This window comes from Triturus cristatus, chromosome 3_1, assembly GCF_964204655.1.
Source record: "Triturus cristatus chromosome 3_1, aTriCri1.1, whole genome shotgun sequence".
NCBI lineage: Eukaryota > Metazoa > Chordata > Amphibia > Caudata > Salamandridae > Triturus > Triturus cristatus.
This window is the reverse complement of record NC_140583.1, coordinates 612855951-612874130: the sequence shown is the minus strand read 5'-3', so window position 1 is coordinate 612874130 and position 18180 is coordinate 612855951. Positions and strand designations below refer to the sequence as shown.

The following is an 18180-nucleotide window of genomic DNA, read 5'->3' as shown; positions in this document are numbered from 1 at the left end:
TCGTTTAAGAATCGGAATTATCGGTGAATTACATATATTGGAGTCGGTCTCCACAACCACTCCTTGGCCAATAAGCTCGTCAATGATTTGCAGTAAAGCCATTACAGCATCTGGGGGTAACTTATATTGTCGCATTCGTGGTAGTACCACTCCTGCCTTTAGTGTGACTCGATATGGTGTAATGTTCATGCAACCAACATCTGTAGGGCCTTGTGCCCATAAATGTGTGGGTAAAGTCTGCAGTCGGGAATCCATATCTCGAGACACATAGTGACCTTTGAAATCACGTAAAAACAATCTTACTCCTTCCGGAGAACAACATATTATAGCTCCTAGAGCTTTCAGTGTTCTTATACCTAACAAGTTTTCTGGACATGATTTAGTAAGCAATAAATCTGTAGTTCTGGTCAAGGGTCCTATCGTAAGTGGAAGAGGCTGTGATACTTCATTAACAATAGGTTTTCCTGAAAAACCAAGGGAAATATTCTGTGAGCCTGAGAGGGGTGCCCCTGGAACTTCACTACGTTTTATAGTTGTTCGACTTGCCCCTGTATCAAGTAAAAATTTTCTATCTTGGCCTAATAATTCACTATGTACATAAGGTCCTTCTTGGTCTACAGGGACCTCGATAAGGGGTAAGTCAACTTCCCTCTCTAGGCTGGTTCATGCATATCGTTGATAATCAGGATAGTCATACTGTGCGGTCTGGTACAGCTGTCGTGTCGTGGTTTGTGTGGCAGCAGCCGGCAGCGCTGGTGCGGCTGGCACAAACTGTATAGACTGTTGTGGAGCTGGCATGGCTTGTGCATGCTGCGGTGCTCCTTGTTCATTCTGATCCTGTCTAGGTGGCCGTGGTCTTTCTTTTGTAATACCTATGGCGATATTACGCTTCAGGACTGGGCAGTCGTGTATGTAATGACCTGGTTGTTTACAATAGTTGCATGTCCCTTTTACAGGTCCTGCTGAATCACCGGACTGTGTCGTACCCTTTTTATGACCTTCAGCTGGAACTGTCTGGGAGACTAGCATTTTCATTTTTGTGTCTTTCATGCGTCTTTGTTCATGTTCTTGTTCTTCTCTAATTCTATTGTAATGATACTGTAACATTTGTAACATTTGTGATGGGGTATTACCTTGCCAGGTACTCTCGAATTTTAATACTCTATTCTTCACTTGGGGCAAGGAATTTTCAACTAATTTTGTCACAAACAGATGTGGGTATGACTCGCTACTTGCTTTTATACCACTATTTATACCAAAACATTTTTCGAATCGGGCATAGAAATCACTAGTGTCTTCATCTTGCTTTTGTTTACAGGCTGAGATTGCACCCCAGTCTTCCTTTTTCGTAGTTAATAAACGTGGCAGTACCTGTACTAATAAACCTGGTAGTGCTTTAGTTTTGTCCCCAAGCCCCGAACCTGGACCTCGGGCCTTTTCTTCATTTTCTAATGCTGTCCAATCTATCTTTTGGTCTCCTACCTCCCACTCTTTTTCCTTGAGTTTTTCATAAATGCCAGCAGGCATTAATACCTTTAATATTGTCATAATGTCGGGATAGGTATACTCTCCCATGAGTAACATGTCTTTAATTTCTCGGTGGAAACCCGCTGGGTCTTTGTCATGACTGGGTACCACTTTCTTCATTTCTAACAATTCTATTTTCGATATGGGCGTATATACATATACACGTTTAAACTGATTGTCCTCGCCCTTTATTGGGTGCACTTCTCGTAAGGGATTCTGTCTGTCCATGTAATACATCGGTCTTTCCTTGATGGGCAGTGAAACATGTTCTGGACATACAAAAAGAATGTACTGCTTTCTGGATTCTAGTATTTCCTTAATTAACTTAGTACCTGAACCTCTCCATCTATTCGTGAGTAATTCAGTCAATATATCAGGTAAGGGACCAGGATCTGAATGTTGGCTTTTATATAGTATAAGAAGTTGTTGAATCATATAAATCCCAGCTAAACGCTGTTCATCTGGGGTGAGGTTAAAAAATGTGTGTGCTACTGTATCATCACCATATTTTCCGGGACTGTCAACCCAATGAACGGCTGACCTGGCTAATTCTTGTTCATCCATAGAATCGAGTAAATGATAACCCCTTCGTTCTCGCAGTAATTTGTCAGCGGCTTGGAACGAATGCTCGGGGGACCTCATATTTATTATAGGTGTTTGGAAATTCCTGTTATTATCTGGACATATCGGACGTATCGGGTCAGTAAAACATCTAGTACTATTACAAGATCTTCCTCTACCTACATAGGCTATCGTTTCTGACTGTCCTGTGGACGGTCCTGATCCTTCTTCCTCCTCGTTTTGTTCAAACTGGTCTACCGCTAATCTTTCTTCGTGTAGGCGTTCTATTTCTTTTCGGATCTTTCTGCACATGGCTATTATACATTTTTGCCTATCATGTCTCCCTTCTGATATATTCTGGCTCCATCTGGTAAGAGTTTGCATTATTTCCGGATCTACCCCCGGTCGGTCTTGATTTCTGATTACGCAATTTATGAGGAAACGTAACAGTTCCCCCTGTATCTCCACTTTCTGGTATTCCATAGCTCTGTTAATACATTCAGAGTCTCGCCCTGTTTGGACATAATGATATATATTATCTAGATGCACAGTCATTCCTGGTAACTTCCCTAAATACACCGCGGCTCGTCTGATACGTAATGATGCCATGATCATTTCGTCCTCTTTGCCGGGCACAGGGTCATATCTACAATCTACCAGAAGTTCCTTAAGCGTGCGGGCATTTATGAGTTTGGGGGTACGTGGATGTGCTGACTCTTGAAAGGTAAGTTTATTTACTCTGGGTGGCGTAGAGAAAATGTTGGTAGCACCTCCAGTAACCCCGTCTGGAGTATCGGGCGTGAAAGGATTCGTAGAACGCGATACAGCAACTATAGGTGTGGACACAGCTATAGAAGTAGCTGTAGGAACAGATGTGGAAACGGACGTGCTTGCCGGAACTTGTGTCAGGATTTGATGCTGTAAGGATACAGATACAGGATCTTGGCGTTGAACCTCCCCGGCCAACGGTCTATGTGGGGCGGGGTTAGCATACTCGGGAGCTGCGTCATCTAAATATGAGGAAAGAAAAACATCTTCTGCGGTTCTAGGATGCCCCTTAGGATGTACTTTTATTGGAAATAATGGGGGTGGCAAGTCTTTTGGTATCCCCGGAGTAGCCTTAGGTAATCCCTCGGCCAGAAGGGGATACATACCCTTCATAAGGGCATTTCTTTGTCTGTCTACTTGTTCTGATTTCACTCGTGTACCTTCTTCAATTAATAGATTTTCTCGGACTTTATTTGAATTCTCTTTACTCTTCTCTTCCTGTCTACGTGCTTTTTCTGTTCGTCTATACGATTCTTTAAGCCATAATTCAATGGCGTCTTTCTGTGACTGTCTGGCTTTCCTTTTCCATAATTCTTCCTCTACTTTCACGATGCAATCTGCATCCCAGGTCCCAGCTGCGGGCCACCTCTGACTTTCTGGTAATTCCTTAGTGTAGTCTACCCATAGGTCAAGAAATAATATAGCGTCTAAACCGTGTTTGTGATACATGAAATACCCTGGAGTGTCCCTAGGAGGGATGGGAACAGCTTCTTCGAGTACCCCTTTTCTAGTTGTGATCTGTCTTAGTTTCGAAAAGAGCGGCATATTGAGAACTGGTCTGATACTTGGTCTTGAACAAACTTAATACAATAAACCACGATAATGAACAGTCATTCACACCACAATATGCAGGACGTATTAATACATTTAACATTTAACATTTTTAAATGAGCAACAATGAAGATGACGATCTAAGAAAACTTAATCATAAAACGTAATTCTCGACATTAAACGGAATTATTCTGAATTTATATACTTGATATACTAGATATACTGCTAAACAGTACAGATACACTGCTAAAACAGTGCAGACCGGATTTGTGTACCCAAACCCGTCTGGATCGGCACAACTTATGTGCACGCCAGAACGCCTCCCCAGTAATGGTACTCACCGGGTAGCTCGGAACGGAAGGCCTCGGAACGGAACTGAACTGAACTGGACCGGACTGGACTCGACTCGAAAACTTCGGACACTTCGGGACATCGGAAACCTGGTGGGCCTCTGTATACCTCGGATCTTGCTCTCTCAGCTAGGCTCTGGTCGGGATACTTCGCACTTCTCACCGCCTCGTCTGGGTGTTGATCGCAGCCTCAGTCGCCCCCACTTGACCGGAGGGAGATACAGGAAATCCTGCTGGTACGCGTTGTTGTCCGTCCAGCTGTGGCAGGAGACCGGGCCTGCAACGCACCGCCGGCGCGTGAGATGAGAAAGTGTCCCTGTTCGGGCGCCATTCATGTGGTAAATAATTTAATTACCGGGACTTAATTTGATACAGAACATAATAAAAATAGCTCAATAAATAAGAGGCAGAATCCGTGGTATTAGAGGTTAGGAACGGGCTTTATTCCAATGGATGATTTCGAAATCGTGGACTCCAGGTTCCATCACCACGGAGGCTCAGGAAGTGAAGTACATACATTATTGATAATTAATCACTTTTATACAATAGGCATTACAGTGAAGCAAATGCGAGAGGCGTAACAATTGATAAGGAAGATAAAAACATACATACGTAGCAAAAGTAGGTGTAACTGGGTGTGGCTAAAGTACGTCATCAGATGTGATGTCATAATAGGGTGGTTCTATGAAAGAATTTCGCAATGTCAGCAGAAATACTTGGCAGACATGCGCGCGCAGCAGCATGACGTGTGATTGACGTGCAGCTAGGGGGTGACGGGGACTTGACATTTAGCTCTACATGTGGCGACAGATGTCTAGAGGGTCAAGTCAACCTAATCCCAAATCATATCTAACATCCTATGTTTAAAGAACTATGTTATCCAAAAGAGAGGTCCTTTAGAGTAGAATCTTATTCTATACTGACTATACTGACTGTTAGTGCGTGTACAAGCGTCTAAGTGTCTACACTAGATGCGAGGGCACAAGTCTTCCATGGTAATAGGGCTATGAATTACTTGTATAAAGACAGAGAAGCCGGGCCTTTGCTCGGTAGCTGGCAGAATGTTTACTTAAACTACTAGACAGGAATGCATTGGGCAGGGAACGGAGCAGATAATTTCGAAGGTGAAATACAGTTCTTGGCAGGCAGCAAGCTGATGTCAGGCACTGTGAGCCGCGCAGAGGATGAGACAAAGTTCATGGTCACAGATGCAGGCTCAGACTGGAGCTTTCAGAGGCAGAAAGCAGAAAAGCTTGATGACAGGATCAGGGCCTACTTGCCTGGACTGTAAAATGGCATAAGTGAACCATATAAAGGCGGTGGCCTTTCGTATTTAGGAATGGAATATCCGGCCCATTCATGGCGGATCTGAAAGAGGACATGTTAACGATGGACGCACATGTATTTGCGTCTTCATAACTGGAACTGGAGGGAACATACATGTACTTGTAACATACGAATAGAACCGTTGGGGTCCAAGATAGGGGACATAACTGACCAGAAAAATCCATATTTCCACAGGTGTAGGCACCTACATTTCAGTACCAGTAGCTAAAGCCTGGCATTGAATAGGGATTGCTTCCTTGTACTTCCATGTGCCACGTAGTTCACATTCTCAAATGCACCGATTTCATGATAAAACAATTGCAACTAGCTCTCTTTCGTTCTGGAATCCTACAATGAGACGGTCAAAGAGAAAGATGACTTAAGTGAAATATAAACCTCCGACTCACTTTGCAAAAGCAAGACAGTGGAGCAGAGATTGGTTTTCTTTTACAAAGCAGAACTGCAGACCAAGCCAGCTGTCTCAGCTCACTCTCTGAAGAAAATATATACTTACAGATATTTATTTCTCACTGCATGCAACCACAAAGGAGATGTCCTTTGAGGTGAAATCTTTGCAGCTCACACAAATGAAACTAAACATTCCACTGCAGACAAAATACCCAGAAATTCAAAGTCAGCTTACCTGGAAACCACTGATCTATGAGCGAGTTCACATGGTCTGTGATAAAAGCCATTGCTGAAAAATCTCTCATTTCGGACTGGCAAATCAATTTTATGCCTTCGCTCTTCTTCTTATTCCAATAAAAATCCGATGATTCAACACTAGACAACAAAGAGAAACGTATCAATGATACTGAGCGACAAAAGCTGGGTTACACAGAAGTTATCAGAGTCATGACCAGCATTAGGGGTTGGACGTAAAATTGGCTGGAAATGAGATATGGTGCATTACTGCCCCAGACAATGTGAACTAAAGGAATGTAGTTTCTAGTGGCAGTAATGATGGAAGGCTACTAGGGCCCTGATTATACATTCAATAGGGCAGAATTCCCTTCTGGGATTCTGGGCCACTCAATCACGTATGAGCCATTGTTTCCCCATCTGGATATTCACCATGTATAGGAACAAAGAAGTTGAGTTTACCTGCTGGAAAATCTGGTGGGTAAATTTGCCTTGGGAAACTGTGACTTTGCTCATTCGCAGGCCCACATTCAACCTTCAGCCAAGACATGGGGAGCATATAATGATCCCCTAATAAGCTAACATGTTTCCCTTTCCTCCCTGATCCTCAGCAAATGCTTCACTTTATCTTTCACCTGCATAGAAGCCAATGTGTACATTTACCACCTGATCAGGCAGGCTGTAAAAATGTGTGTGTCAATCCCCCCAGAATAGGGAATACTGTGCCCAATAATTCCAGGTTTGCATAGTCATTTACCTAATCCAAGGGGTTGATCTCATGACTGGATGGTCATAGTAGGGTGCTACTGCTAAGTACCCATAACTGTGGGAGCACCCCGCCTGTACCGTGCAACTCATAACAAGGGCTTAATCAATTAACAAGGTAGGCTATGGGAATGACAGTATCAGGCTACAAGAGGTAGATCCTCTCAAAGGAAACTTACAGATGTGCTACTGATAGTGTAGTCACTACCTGGTAAACTGGAAAAATCACTCTGGCAGGTCAGTAAAACATTACTCATCTTCACCAAAGATCATGAGTAGAGTGCCTGAGCTAGCCAAAGATCATAAGCAGATCTCCTGAGACAGCCACCTCTAGGGTCACTGAGAGTTTGACCAAGTTAACTACTCTAGACTCCACTTAAAGGTTGCTTGTGGAAAGTGGCCCCACAAAGTCACTTACAGTTTCCATGAGGTAGCGGAGTACAAAATCACCACAATATTAGTTGTGATAACTGTGCTAACATCACTAAGATAATAAATGTGATAAGTGCCTTACTAAGGCACTTACTATCATCAGATGTGAGAGCTCGGTAAAGTAACCTACAGATTACTGGAGGTAACTGTCTTGGAAAGTTACATAAGTAGCACTAGAAGTGCCAGACCTACAATTCACCAACAAACCAAAAAACCTGCTTCTCAAAGTCACGAAGAAGCTAACATACATAAAATTGAGATATTATATTTCTTCCTGCTTTCTTTGCTCCCTCCTTTTTTCCCCCTTTTTCCTGCTCCTCGAAAATAAAATGCTTTCGGTATATACTATACAGTTGAAAAAATAAATACAAATTCCAAAATAACTCAACTACATGGTATTGAAGTTAAAAGCCCTGTCAATTAACCAACACATTGAGCATGATTCACAAAGGGCATCCGCTCTCATGGTGGAGGCCTCAAAGTCGTGGGGGAGTCTCTGCACTTGGGTGGAATCTCCACAATGAGACGGCGAAGATGCCACCCGAGTGATGAGACTTGCCCACGACTGCGGGGCCTCCGCCTTGAGAGTGGAGGCCCTTTGTTAATCTGGCCCAAAATTTACAATAGCTGCCCTATAAAATTATCCATTGACAACCCAAAGTAACAGCCCTGTAAAATCACCTACATGAGGTTTTTGCCACACTTTGGCCCTCATTACGAGTGGCCCAGTTATATATGCGATAATTATTGCATCGAAAAAATTAGTCTTGAGGTGTTCGGAATTTATGAAGTATGGTGTTCGTAATTTATGAGGAATGCCTATTACAAGTTTTGTCCATAAAATGAAGCCGAACATGCAGATTTTAGTGTCTACCCCACCACAATTCACATTTTCCAGTATTTTTCCTTCTCCTTTTAAAAATCTGACAGTTTTGGCCCACCGAGATGGAACGGTGGTTGCATTTTTTATCACACTTGTTTATGCCGGTGCAATAAAAAATGTAAAACAAATATTTCTGATTTGTGTGGTTCCAGGAGTTACCGCACATATCACAAATTTCGAGCCACTCACAATGAGCTAACCTGCTAATGTAGCCTAAGAATTCCATAAGGTAGCTTCTTGGTATAACCGCCAACAAATCAAAATGAGATAGAAGTCTGATATCGTAATCTACAAACTAAGGAAAAGTACCTTTACATTAAACTGCAGGGTATTTGTGGTAACTACCGTTGAGACCTCTGCTGCCTATCTGTTGTAACTGCTCTTTAAAATCATATACAGGTTACAACTGATAAATTCGCAGAAAGATCGGTTTTAAAGCTGGATATTCCCTGACACTGTTTGCAGGGTAGCAATCATAAATAAAAAAAACTCTGTATACTGCCTAGAGTAACTGGCCTTTGTATCTGAGACAACTGCTCTGCAAAACTCAGACAGATTCTCTGAGATGCCTGCATTGTAAAGTCACCTATATGTTACCTGTGCCTACTGCACTCTACAGTTAACTAGAAATTACCGGACATAATTGTATTGGAAGATCACCGCGGACTACCTGGAATACCCAACCTCCAGTTTGTAGGTGACCACTAGCACAAAACTCACCATGTGATTGCTTAAGATTGCGGCTTCTTCCAAATGATATAGGCTACCGGAACCAAAAATACCACACAGATTGATTTGCAGCACACACGTTTGAAGATCACTAGCAGATCACCTGTGGTACCTAACTTGTCAGACACACTACCTGCGGTAGAGCTCCTCCAAACAGCTCTGGCGAGTTACCTGAGGTAGCCGCCATCGAAGGTCACGAGCAGGCCTTCTTGCCAGTAGACGGTCTGAGTTCTCTTCACCCTGAACGTGCTACACCGATTCCTTTGGTTTCCAGTAAAACTGTAAACAGCAACCTTTCTGTTCCTGGACTTGATGTTCTTCTTATTTTCAAAGAGCTGAAAGACGAATACGTAGGATGAAACAATTGTGGAAAACCGAAAATGTTACACTGCACCATGTGTTCGGAGCACTAAACAATAAAGGAGGGGTTCATCAGTTCCTCGTTTGTTCTTGCAAAAAAATGTATATAGCTACACAATAAAAATAATAAACTAAACAGGAATTATAGGTGTTAATCAATAGTGTAGTACTCAAAAAAGAACACCAGTCCAAAGGCTAAATTTGGATTCCAGGGTGGTGCCCACTCCTTCGAGAAGAATTCTTTTCCAGTTTGAGATGTCTATTCCAGGGACGTTGGCCCAGGAGTGGCAGATCCATGGTGGATTTTCAGGATGGCCACATACATTATAATTACATACAATTAATCTAAATGGAGCTAATCAACACAGTCTGCAACTATCCTGAAAATTAGAAACGAATCCAATTCTCATGGACAGACGCTGCACATCCATGCACATCACTGCTTATGAATTTAATCAAATCAACCCATTTAGATGTTTCCAATGGTTTTGGTTTCCAACTTCTGTTACAAGGGCTTTACCTTCATTTACTCAGCTCTCTATAAGTCCAGTCGGGACAAAGGGAGAAAAGCGGCCCCTATAACTCTTGTGGCAGCCTGGCATCCATGATTCCTTGCCATTAAAATAGTCCTCTTTAAAAAACAAGCATTATCAAAGCCAAAAGGTCTCACCTTTAAGACCTAATGGCTTTGCCAAAAAGCATTTTTTGCCAATACTGTACAGAATTTGTCAACATATTGTGGGGCAGGAGAGGCGGGAGTTGGGGAGCACATAAGGGAGAGAGCAGCAACTAGTGTGTGGTTTTGATTTGGATATAAGCAGACAAAGGAGAGAGCAACACAGAGCATTGGAAGTCGAGGGGTGTTTTGCAGAGGGTAAACAACACATAAGGAAAAGATCAACATGGAGCACAGAGGGACACAAGGCGGGCGTTGCAGGAGAAATCACATGAGGGAAACCAGGGAAAGAGGGAGAAAGCAACATGGAGCACAGGGTTGGGTGTTTGGGATATGAGATGCACCTGAGTAAGAGAGCAACTCCGAGTGCAGGGGAGGAGAAGTACACACCGCATAGGGTATTTTGGGTGGGGAAGAGAAGTACATAAGGGAGAGAGCAACACGGAAAGCAGTGGAAAAATTAGACGCGGGAGAGACCTGGAAACCACATGCACTTAATTTTGAAAAAAATAATCTCCCTAAATATAAGCCATGGAAGGATACAAGTCAGACGGTCGAAAGGATGGTAAAGAGAGTATTCTCCAGGGAAGGGACAAACACAAGAAAAGCCCTTGAATAAGAAGCAAGCAAATGAGGCTCCAACATGGAGGACGCACTTTAGGAGAATTCCCGTAGCCCTATCATATATCCTACACATATCCTGCTGAATTGGCTCTTCACAACGACTTGGTGCCCTGGCAGAGAAGCCCCGACCCAAATGGCACAAATAGGAAGGCGAGCTGGCGCTGCAACATATCAGGGCTGCTGCGTGCCGAGACGTCAGCCGAGGTGCGGCGGCCTGGAGGCGAGACCGGCGTGGAGATCAGGGGTCTGTGACAGGCTCCGGGAGATCATCGGTGGAGCTGCATGTCCCCTTAGAGGCCGGTGAGTAAAGCAACGGTGCTGCTGCTGGGCCCATTCATTGAGGGGTGCACAGTGGATCCCCTGGAAGCGGCCTGGCATAGTGGGGGCTGTGGAAGCGGCCTCGTCAAAAGTAAAACGCCTATCGGTTGGAGATCGGGCTACACCCGGGTCTGGTGACCAGATGGGCTGCGGCACTCGAGAGTCACAGAGACAGGTAGCGGCACAAAAAGACTTGCCGGAGGAGACGGCCTGGTGAAGTTATCGCCACCTGCCCGGCTCGGTCCTGCCTGCGAGGTGCGTCCGGGCCTGGCTGTGGGCTGGGAAATGGAGATGATGCTGTGGTCCTGCACAGTGGAGGCCCAGCTGCCCCGATCGCGCTCAGTGCATACAGCACTCGCACCCACTGCCGCGGAGCCTGGGAAGACAGTGGGGACTTGGCGCCTGGCACTTGGTTGCCTCCAGTAGCCTTTGGGACATACTGTACCAGCAATTGGGAGCATGCGTGCGGGTGGAATCAAATTGAATACGCCAAAGCCCTGGGCACTCTGAGACTATGCATGCTCAGCAAGCGAGGCAACCCTTAGGAGGGGTGGGGGCACACTCACCTGCGGAAGCGGTCGGGCTAGGTCCCAGTGTGGCTTACGGGCAGGTGGCTCCCCTCTGGCCTCCATCCACTGAGGAGATATCCAGGCCGGTGCCAGCGAGTAAACAAGCATTTGCAATGCAATAGGTCTCGCATTTATAAGAGTTTGAGCTATTGGCATTGTAAAATTACAATGCCATTTATTTATGTTTTGGTTTTAAAACAAATAAAAGGCATTGTCATTTACAATGTCAGTAGCATAAACTCGCATAAAAGCAGTGTGTGGAGTGCAGCAGTGCAGCAGTGTGCAGCGTGCAGCAGTGTGCGGCGTGCAGCGTGCAGCAGTGTGCAGCAGTGTCCGGCGTGCAGCACTGTGCGGCGTGCAGCAGCGTGCGGCGTGCAGCAGTGTCGTGCAGCATGCAGCAGTGAGTAATGCCGCAGTGTGCAGCAGTGTGCGGCGTGCGGCAGTGTCCGGCGTGCAGCAGCGTGCGGCGTGCAGCAGCGTGCGGTGTGCAGCAGTGTCGTGCAGCATGCAGCAGTGAGTAATGCCGCAGTGTGCAGCAGTGTGCGGCGTGCAGCAGTGTGCGGCGTGCAGCAGTGTGCGGCGTGCAGCAGTGTGCGGCGTGCAGCAGTGTGTGGCGTGCAGCAGTGTGCAGCAGTCTGTGGCGTGCAGCAGTGTGCAGCAGTGTGTGGCGTGCAGCGGTGTGCGGCGTGCGGCGTGCAGCAGCGTGCGGCGTGCAGCAGCGTGAGGCGTGCAGCAGCGTGAGGCGTGCAGCAGCGTGAGGCGTGCAGCAGCGTGAGGCGTGCAGCAGTGTGTAATGCAGCAGTGTGTAATGCAGCAGTGTGTGGTGTGCGGTAGTGTGCGGCGTGCAGCAGTGTGCGGCATGCAGCAGTGTGCGGCGTGCAGCAGTGTGCGGCGTGCAGCAGTGTGCGGCGTGCAGCAGTGCAGCAGTGTGCGGCGTGCAGCAGTGTGTAATGCAGCAGTGTGTAATGCAGCAGTGTGTAATGCAGCAGTGTGTAATGCAGCAGTGTGTGGCGTGCGGTAGAGTGCGGCGTGCGGTAGAGTGCGGCGTGCGGTAGAGTGCGGCGTGCGGTAGAGTGCGGCGTGCGGTAGAGTGCGGCGTGCGGCAGTGTGCGGCGTGCAGCAGTGTGCGGCGTGCAGCAGTGTGTAGCGTGGTTTGTAAACAACAAGAAAAGCGGACATCAAAGGAAGGGTGGGAGGGAACGAGCATATGGGATGTGAGTTATAACGAAAGTTAATTGTTGTAAGAGGGGATGCAGGAAGTGAGGCAGAGCGCTCGCTGGCGAAAGCAGTCTGCTGCTTTCAAGTCCGATGCCAGATGCCAGCTTCGCGCTTGAATGCCTCACATGCACTGGACATAAATCGCATTCCTAAGGTCTTGTGCCCCTTACTAAATCTCTCTGAATGCGTGATGCGGCGCACGCGCAGGAAGTAGCTGGTGGCAAATGGAATGCGCGTGGTTGTGCGCGTAACCGCCACCTGATCCGCCTGGGAAGCCTTTTGGAGCATTTTCTGAAGCCCCTACTTAAGTCTCGCTGTGCGATCGCTTACGCGATAGCCAGGCGAGACCCAATGAGGTGGTGAAATGTTTCCTGGCACCGGTGGTGACAACCTGCAGATAGCGCTCTTGGAGTGGTTGGTGAAGGATTCATTTTTGGGGTACTGTCCAGTGCATGCTGGGGCCCGCTGTAGAGATGAGGCACCAAAAGTCGATTCAACAGTAGACCGGGACCGCGGTCTGATAGTGGTGCTCTGTGAAGGAGTGGGCCATGAGAACGAGCCGGGGAGGGGCTGAATTCACCAGAGGCTGTTGAACTTGAGATATTTGATTCATGGACCAACGATGATGTGAAACCTTATGGTTTCTGCCAATAAAAATATTTTGGAAAAGTAAGTCTATGGAGGAAAAATGTTATAAAATTGTATTAAAATGAAGCTATCCTGCTAAAACCCTAAACATGCAGCCGGTATTAGTCAAATGCACTGAAGTCTTTCAGCCCTATCAAATGTTCCTGTTGCAGGTTAGTGTCTGAAAGGGCAAAGAAGATACACTGAAGCAAAACATGAGGCAATGTATTGCTATGAATTATAACAATGAGCATAATGCAATGAAATGGGACTGCAAAGCTATCAAGTAGTGAAATGGATGCAATTCTGATATAATAGAATAACTGCAAAATATAAGAACCAACACCTGGATGCAATGAGAGTCAAGAAGGAGAGAAATTAAAGACACACACACAGACCTCATGGAGCATCAGCCACCCAAGACCACTGTGAGCTCCCTCGTTTCCTCTCTTGATCCTTCACCAAAGGGCAAGACATCTTTCTACTCCAACCATTCTCCCCAAAAACAACAGTAGTCCTGAGACAACTGTGCAGCAAGGAACACACTCAACCACTCCAAGAAACACAACTTTTGCTCTTCATCACATTGAGTGTTGTACTGCAACTGGAAGAGACCCCACTCTCCCAAATGAACCGGCAGCAACAGTCCACCTGGCACCGTGACACTCCTAAGACAAGTCCTGCAGCCTCTATACACTCTCCTTTACCACAGCACCATCTTAAAAAGTCGTCTACTTGCAGCACAATTAAAAGGATACAGTTTCATGAGCATTCACCTAGACATAATTAAACAAAATTAAATCTTAAACTACAAATTTGAACAGGAAGAACTCTAAATCATAAAAAAACAGAAGAGAGGTTTTCAATCCACCCTGAATTATTTGCCACGGAAAATAAAACTAGACCGCAATCCTTACATTAATATAAAACACAAACTTATGCTGCTGTGCAGACTTCAGCTTGTTCCATCCACCTCTCACCACTCTCAATCACTTGTGGCCATACTCTCCAGAATCTTAAATAGAGAAGCAAGACTATAGTTGGATGGTAACACATTATTTTGTGCAAACGGAGCAAGTACCATCACAAGTTGGCTAAGCAGAACACAACAAGCACCGGCAAAGCCAACAGGCTGCGGCTTATTAACACCGGCAAAAAGTATCTGAAAAAAAAGGCAAATTGACACAGTCACGTCTTTCCCTAGGTGGAGGCCTCACCATGCATTTGTGCTCCTTCTAAACGGTGTGGCCTTTCTTTATTTTCTTTACCAATCCAGAATGGCAGACGTCACTTTAATAATTTTTTTTAAAAGTTGCATTCAAGTGTATTCCTTAAAGTGGAGTAGCAAAGCAGCAAATGTGAGCTGCCAGGAGCTCTAGAAAAAAATGGTTTAAAAAAAACAAACTCATTTGAAGCACTGCAAGGGGTGGGAGAGCAACAAAGGGGAGGGTTGGAGAAGTAACGAACAGTGGGCAAGGTGAGACAGTGAAAATCAGCAACCAAGGCAGCAAGTAAATTGGGCATGGGAGGAGCATATGAAGAAAAGAGCAACACAGACTGAAGGAAAGGGTATTTGGCAGGGGTTGTGGTGGAGAAGTGCAGAAAGTAGAGAGTTGGAAAACTCATGCATTCTCATTGAGCACTTAAATAGAAAAACATATTTTTCTAAATCTGAGCAGTGGAAGAAATAAGTCAGCCAATCAAAGGGTTGGCAAAGAGACAATGTTTCAGGGAAGGGCTAAACACAAGAAGAGAAAAGCAGGCCATTGAATAAGAAACAAGTAAATTAGAGGGACAATCAAGCAAACTAATGGTAAGCAAAGGGTAGGCTGTAAGCCCACTGCAAGTTTTGGTAAGCCCCCAAAAGGTCTTTCGCAATGTCTGGTAGCCGAGACCTGTAAACAAGACTAAAAACACAAACATTAAAGTAAAACGGCAGCACCCGTACATCCAAAGTAGTGCTTTTGCATTGCCAAATTGTCTCATAATAAGCTCTATTGCTGTAAGCTGTACATCTTCTAAGAAGTCAGACCGCAGAACATGTCGTTGAAAATTAAGGAAAAATACTTGTACAGCAAGTAAAATTTATAGGCATAGCGATCTGCATACAAAGGGTGAAAAAGAAGCCCAGGATAGGCATTTATAGAAAAATGATTGTCCTGAATTTAGGAGTCTTCCCGGTGTGTGACCTCAGGAAATTTCAAGTTTCATACGGCAGGAAACTTCACATTTCCCCGGTTCAACAAAGCATCTATTTTCAGATCTTGTGCGTAGCTCAAAAGACGAACTAAATGCAACCGCTTTTTTTAACGGTCATGGTTAGACCTCACCACACAAATTATATCACATCCCAAAAATTGGAGAACCATAGCTGGACATTAAGGACTGAATAAAGTTAACCCTAATACAAGTCGTACTAACCGCCAATACGGCAAAACAAAAACCTGATGAACCTTGCATCAAATACAATTTTAGCAAAAAATAAAGCAAACATAAAGCTGCGGAAATAAAGCTGCGACCTGGTCCGTTTATACCAGACTGACCTGCTAAGTGAAAGAAGACGGAGGAAAGCTTAAATAGGTAAATAGAAAGACAATTGTTAGGAAACAAGGAAGAAGATATAAACTAGGGAAAGAGCAACATACAGGAAAGACGAACTGTAGAGAAGCTATAGTGAGAAAAGGTAGACAGTGAAAACAGAGAGGTAATGTGCACTTGCGTTGACATGCTGGTATAAGGATTTGTAGAAGCGGGGATGTAGGGAACCAGAGCCAATGGTGGGATCGGGTAGATGGGTGCGCAGTGTGTTTTCTTTTCTAGGGAGAGGCTTCCAGGTCTTTAGCAGCTGTCTGGTCTCATCTGAAAGGGAAACAAGAATGGCTGGGCGAGAAGGGAGGGGGGAATGCCAGCAACAGAGGAGCCCGCGAAAGTGAAAGTGATCGTGATTACGATCGCTACGGAGGAAAGACACATGGCGCTGCGCGCGTGCACGTTCACGTGCACTGTAGCTTTAGGCCACGGCAGCACTTTGAAAAGCCCAGATATAAAATGTCTCTTCGAGCCTTTGGCTCGCGAGACCTAAAAAATGGGGGTTAAAACAAAAAACCCCGGTTGATACACTGATCCGACGCCGCTGCAGAACGAGAAACAGATACACCGCCCGGGGTCAATACACACCTGCAGCAACCTGTGACTGAGGCCCTGGACCTCAACGGAACCGTCCTAAGATGAAAGATAAGGTGGTGCCGGGTGCGGGAGCTAAGCAGACCACAATGGACAGATACAGAGGCACTGGGGCCCCGCTGCCGGACCCCGGAGGATCCATTAGTGCCATACCAGACATTGCAGCACTTTGGATGGCCGCAATCACACAATCAAGAGACATGTTGGACGCAAAAATTGGTGTGGTCGGCTTCGATGTTATACTTATATGTCATGATCTGCGCAATGCCATAGATAGAATCACAGAGACCGATGCCAAGCTGTCTGGGGTATTAGACACTGTCACCTCCCTGTAGAAAAAGGTGCACACCCTAGAGACTATCACAGGAGACCTGGTGACCCAGGAAGCGGGCTCCGGATAGTTAGTTGGAACTTAAGAGGCGTCTTGGATAAGATAAAAAGGGGTGCTATTCTCCACCAGCCTAAACAATACCAAGCAGATGTCCTACTGCTGCAGGAGACCCACCTTATGGGTATGAAAACACCATACTTCTCCCGCTTTGGTTACACCCAGGTCTTTCACACTGGGTTCACTAGGGGCTCACGGGGAGTAGCCATCCTAGTTCATCGCAGAATCCCATATATACACAATATATCCAGGATAGATCCACGGGGCAGATGCATAGTCATTACGGGCACAATGTATGGGGAACAACTCATGCTAGGCAATGTTTACGCACCCCCGCCCCTCACATGGACCCTGGTGGAGTGCCTGACGTCGCTGTGGACTGAAATACCCGACTGACTGACAATAGTTGGAGGGGATAGGAACGACAAAATCAACACAACCTGGGATAGGTGGCGAGCAACAGGTGGACTACCAATGGCACAGGCCTTGTGTTTGAAATCCCTGGTAGATGGGTTGGGGTGGACGGACACATGGAGGAGGATACACTCGACGAACCAAGGAGACACGTATTACTCAGGGGTACATGACTCGTTTTCTCACCTAGATTACTTATTTATGTCATCCAAGTACACTCATAGAGCTAAGACAGCCGAAATTCTGACCAGGGGTCTCTCCGATCACTTCCCGGTGACGCTTGAGCTTCGGATTGGTCCTGAGAGTCCTGCCTTTCGCTTGTGCTTATCCACATGGCACCTCCACAATGAACATTATAGGAAACACGTGCATCAAGCAATAGATGAATATCTGGCTAGAAATGTAGGGTCAGTGGCATCAGCGGAAACTCTATGGAAGGTTATGAAGTCGACGTTTCGAGTCAGATATATCATATTGCACTGTGCTACGTAATGCCGCTGCAAGAAACTACTACAGGGCAAGGCTTAGCTCATAGACCTAGAGCTGTGAGGTCGGGAGGAAAATAGTAGTCAGGTGCGCCGTCAGATACTTCTTACGCAACAGATACATGCGAGTGAACTACTAGAAGCGGCCAGACTAGCATGGATGTAGGTTATACCAATGGTGGGACAAATAGAGTAAATTACTGCACCTCCTGTGCAAGCAAGCTCTCCACCCCGTAGATTCACGGCTCAGATGGTGAGGTGCTTAATGAGCCATCTCAGATTGCCACCAGCTTTGCAACTTACTATACAGAGCTTTACGCCCCTAGGGAGACTTTATCAGAAGCCATTATACAAAGCTTTATTGATGACTTGCCTCTGAAAGCCCTGTCAGATGCAGCACGCACGGAGTTAGATACACCCCTCACACTAGAGGAGCTGTGTGCTGCACTGATGGACCTACAAACAGGCAAAGCACCGGGTCCCAATGGCTTCCCATGTGAATTC

The 18180-nt window shown here is 45.8% G+C and overlaps 1 protein-coding gene across 2 annotated transcripts in view; it reads right to left on the bottom strand.

The window, feature by feature from the left end:
* LRRK1 (leucine rich repeat kinase 1) overlaps positions 1-18180 on the bottom strand; it is an 800699-nt gene that overhangs the window by 221751 nt on the left and 560768 nt on the right. For both annotated transcript variants that reach the window (XM_085644543.1, XM_085644544.1), the window contains exons 22-23: positions 8986-9149; positions 6007-6146 (exon numbers count right to left, since the gene is read on the bottom strand). In XM_085644543.1, coding sequence (XP_085500669.1) covers positions 6007-6146; positions 8986-9149 — 304 coding nt within the window. The remainder of the gene's footprint in view (positions 1-6006; positions 6147-8985; positions 9150-18180) is intronic.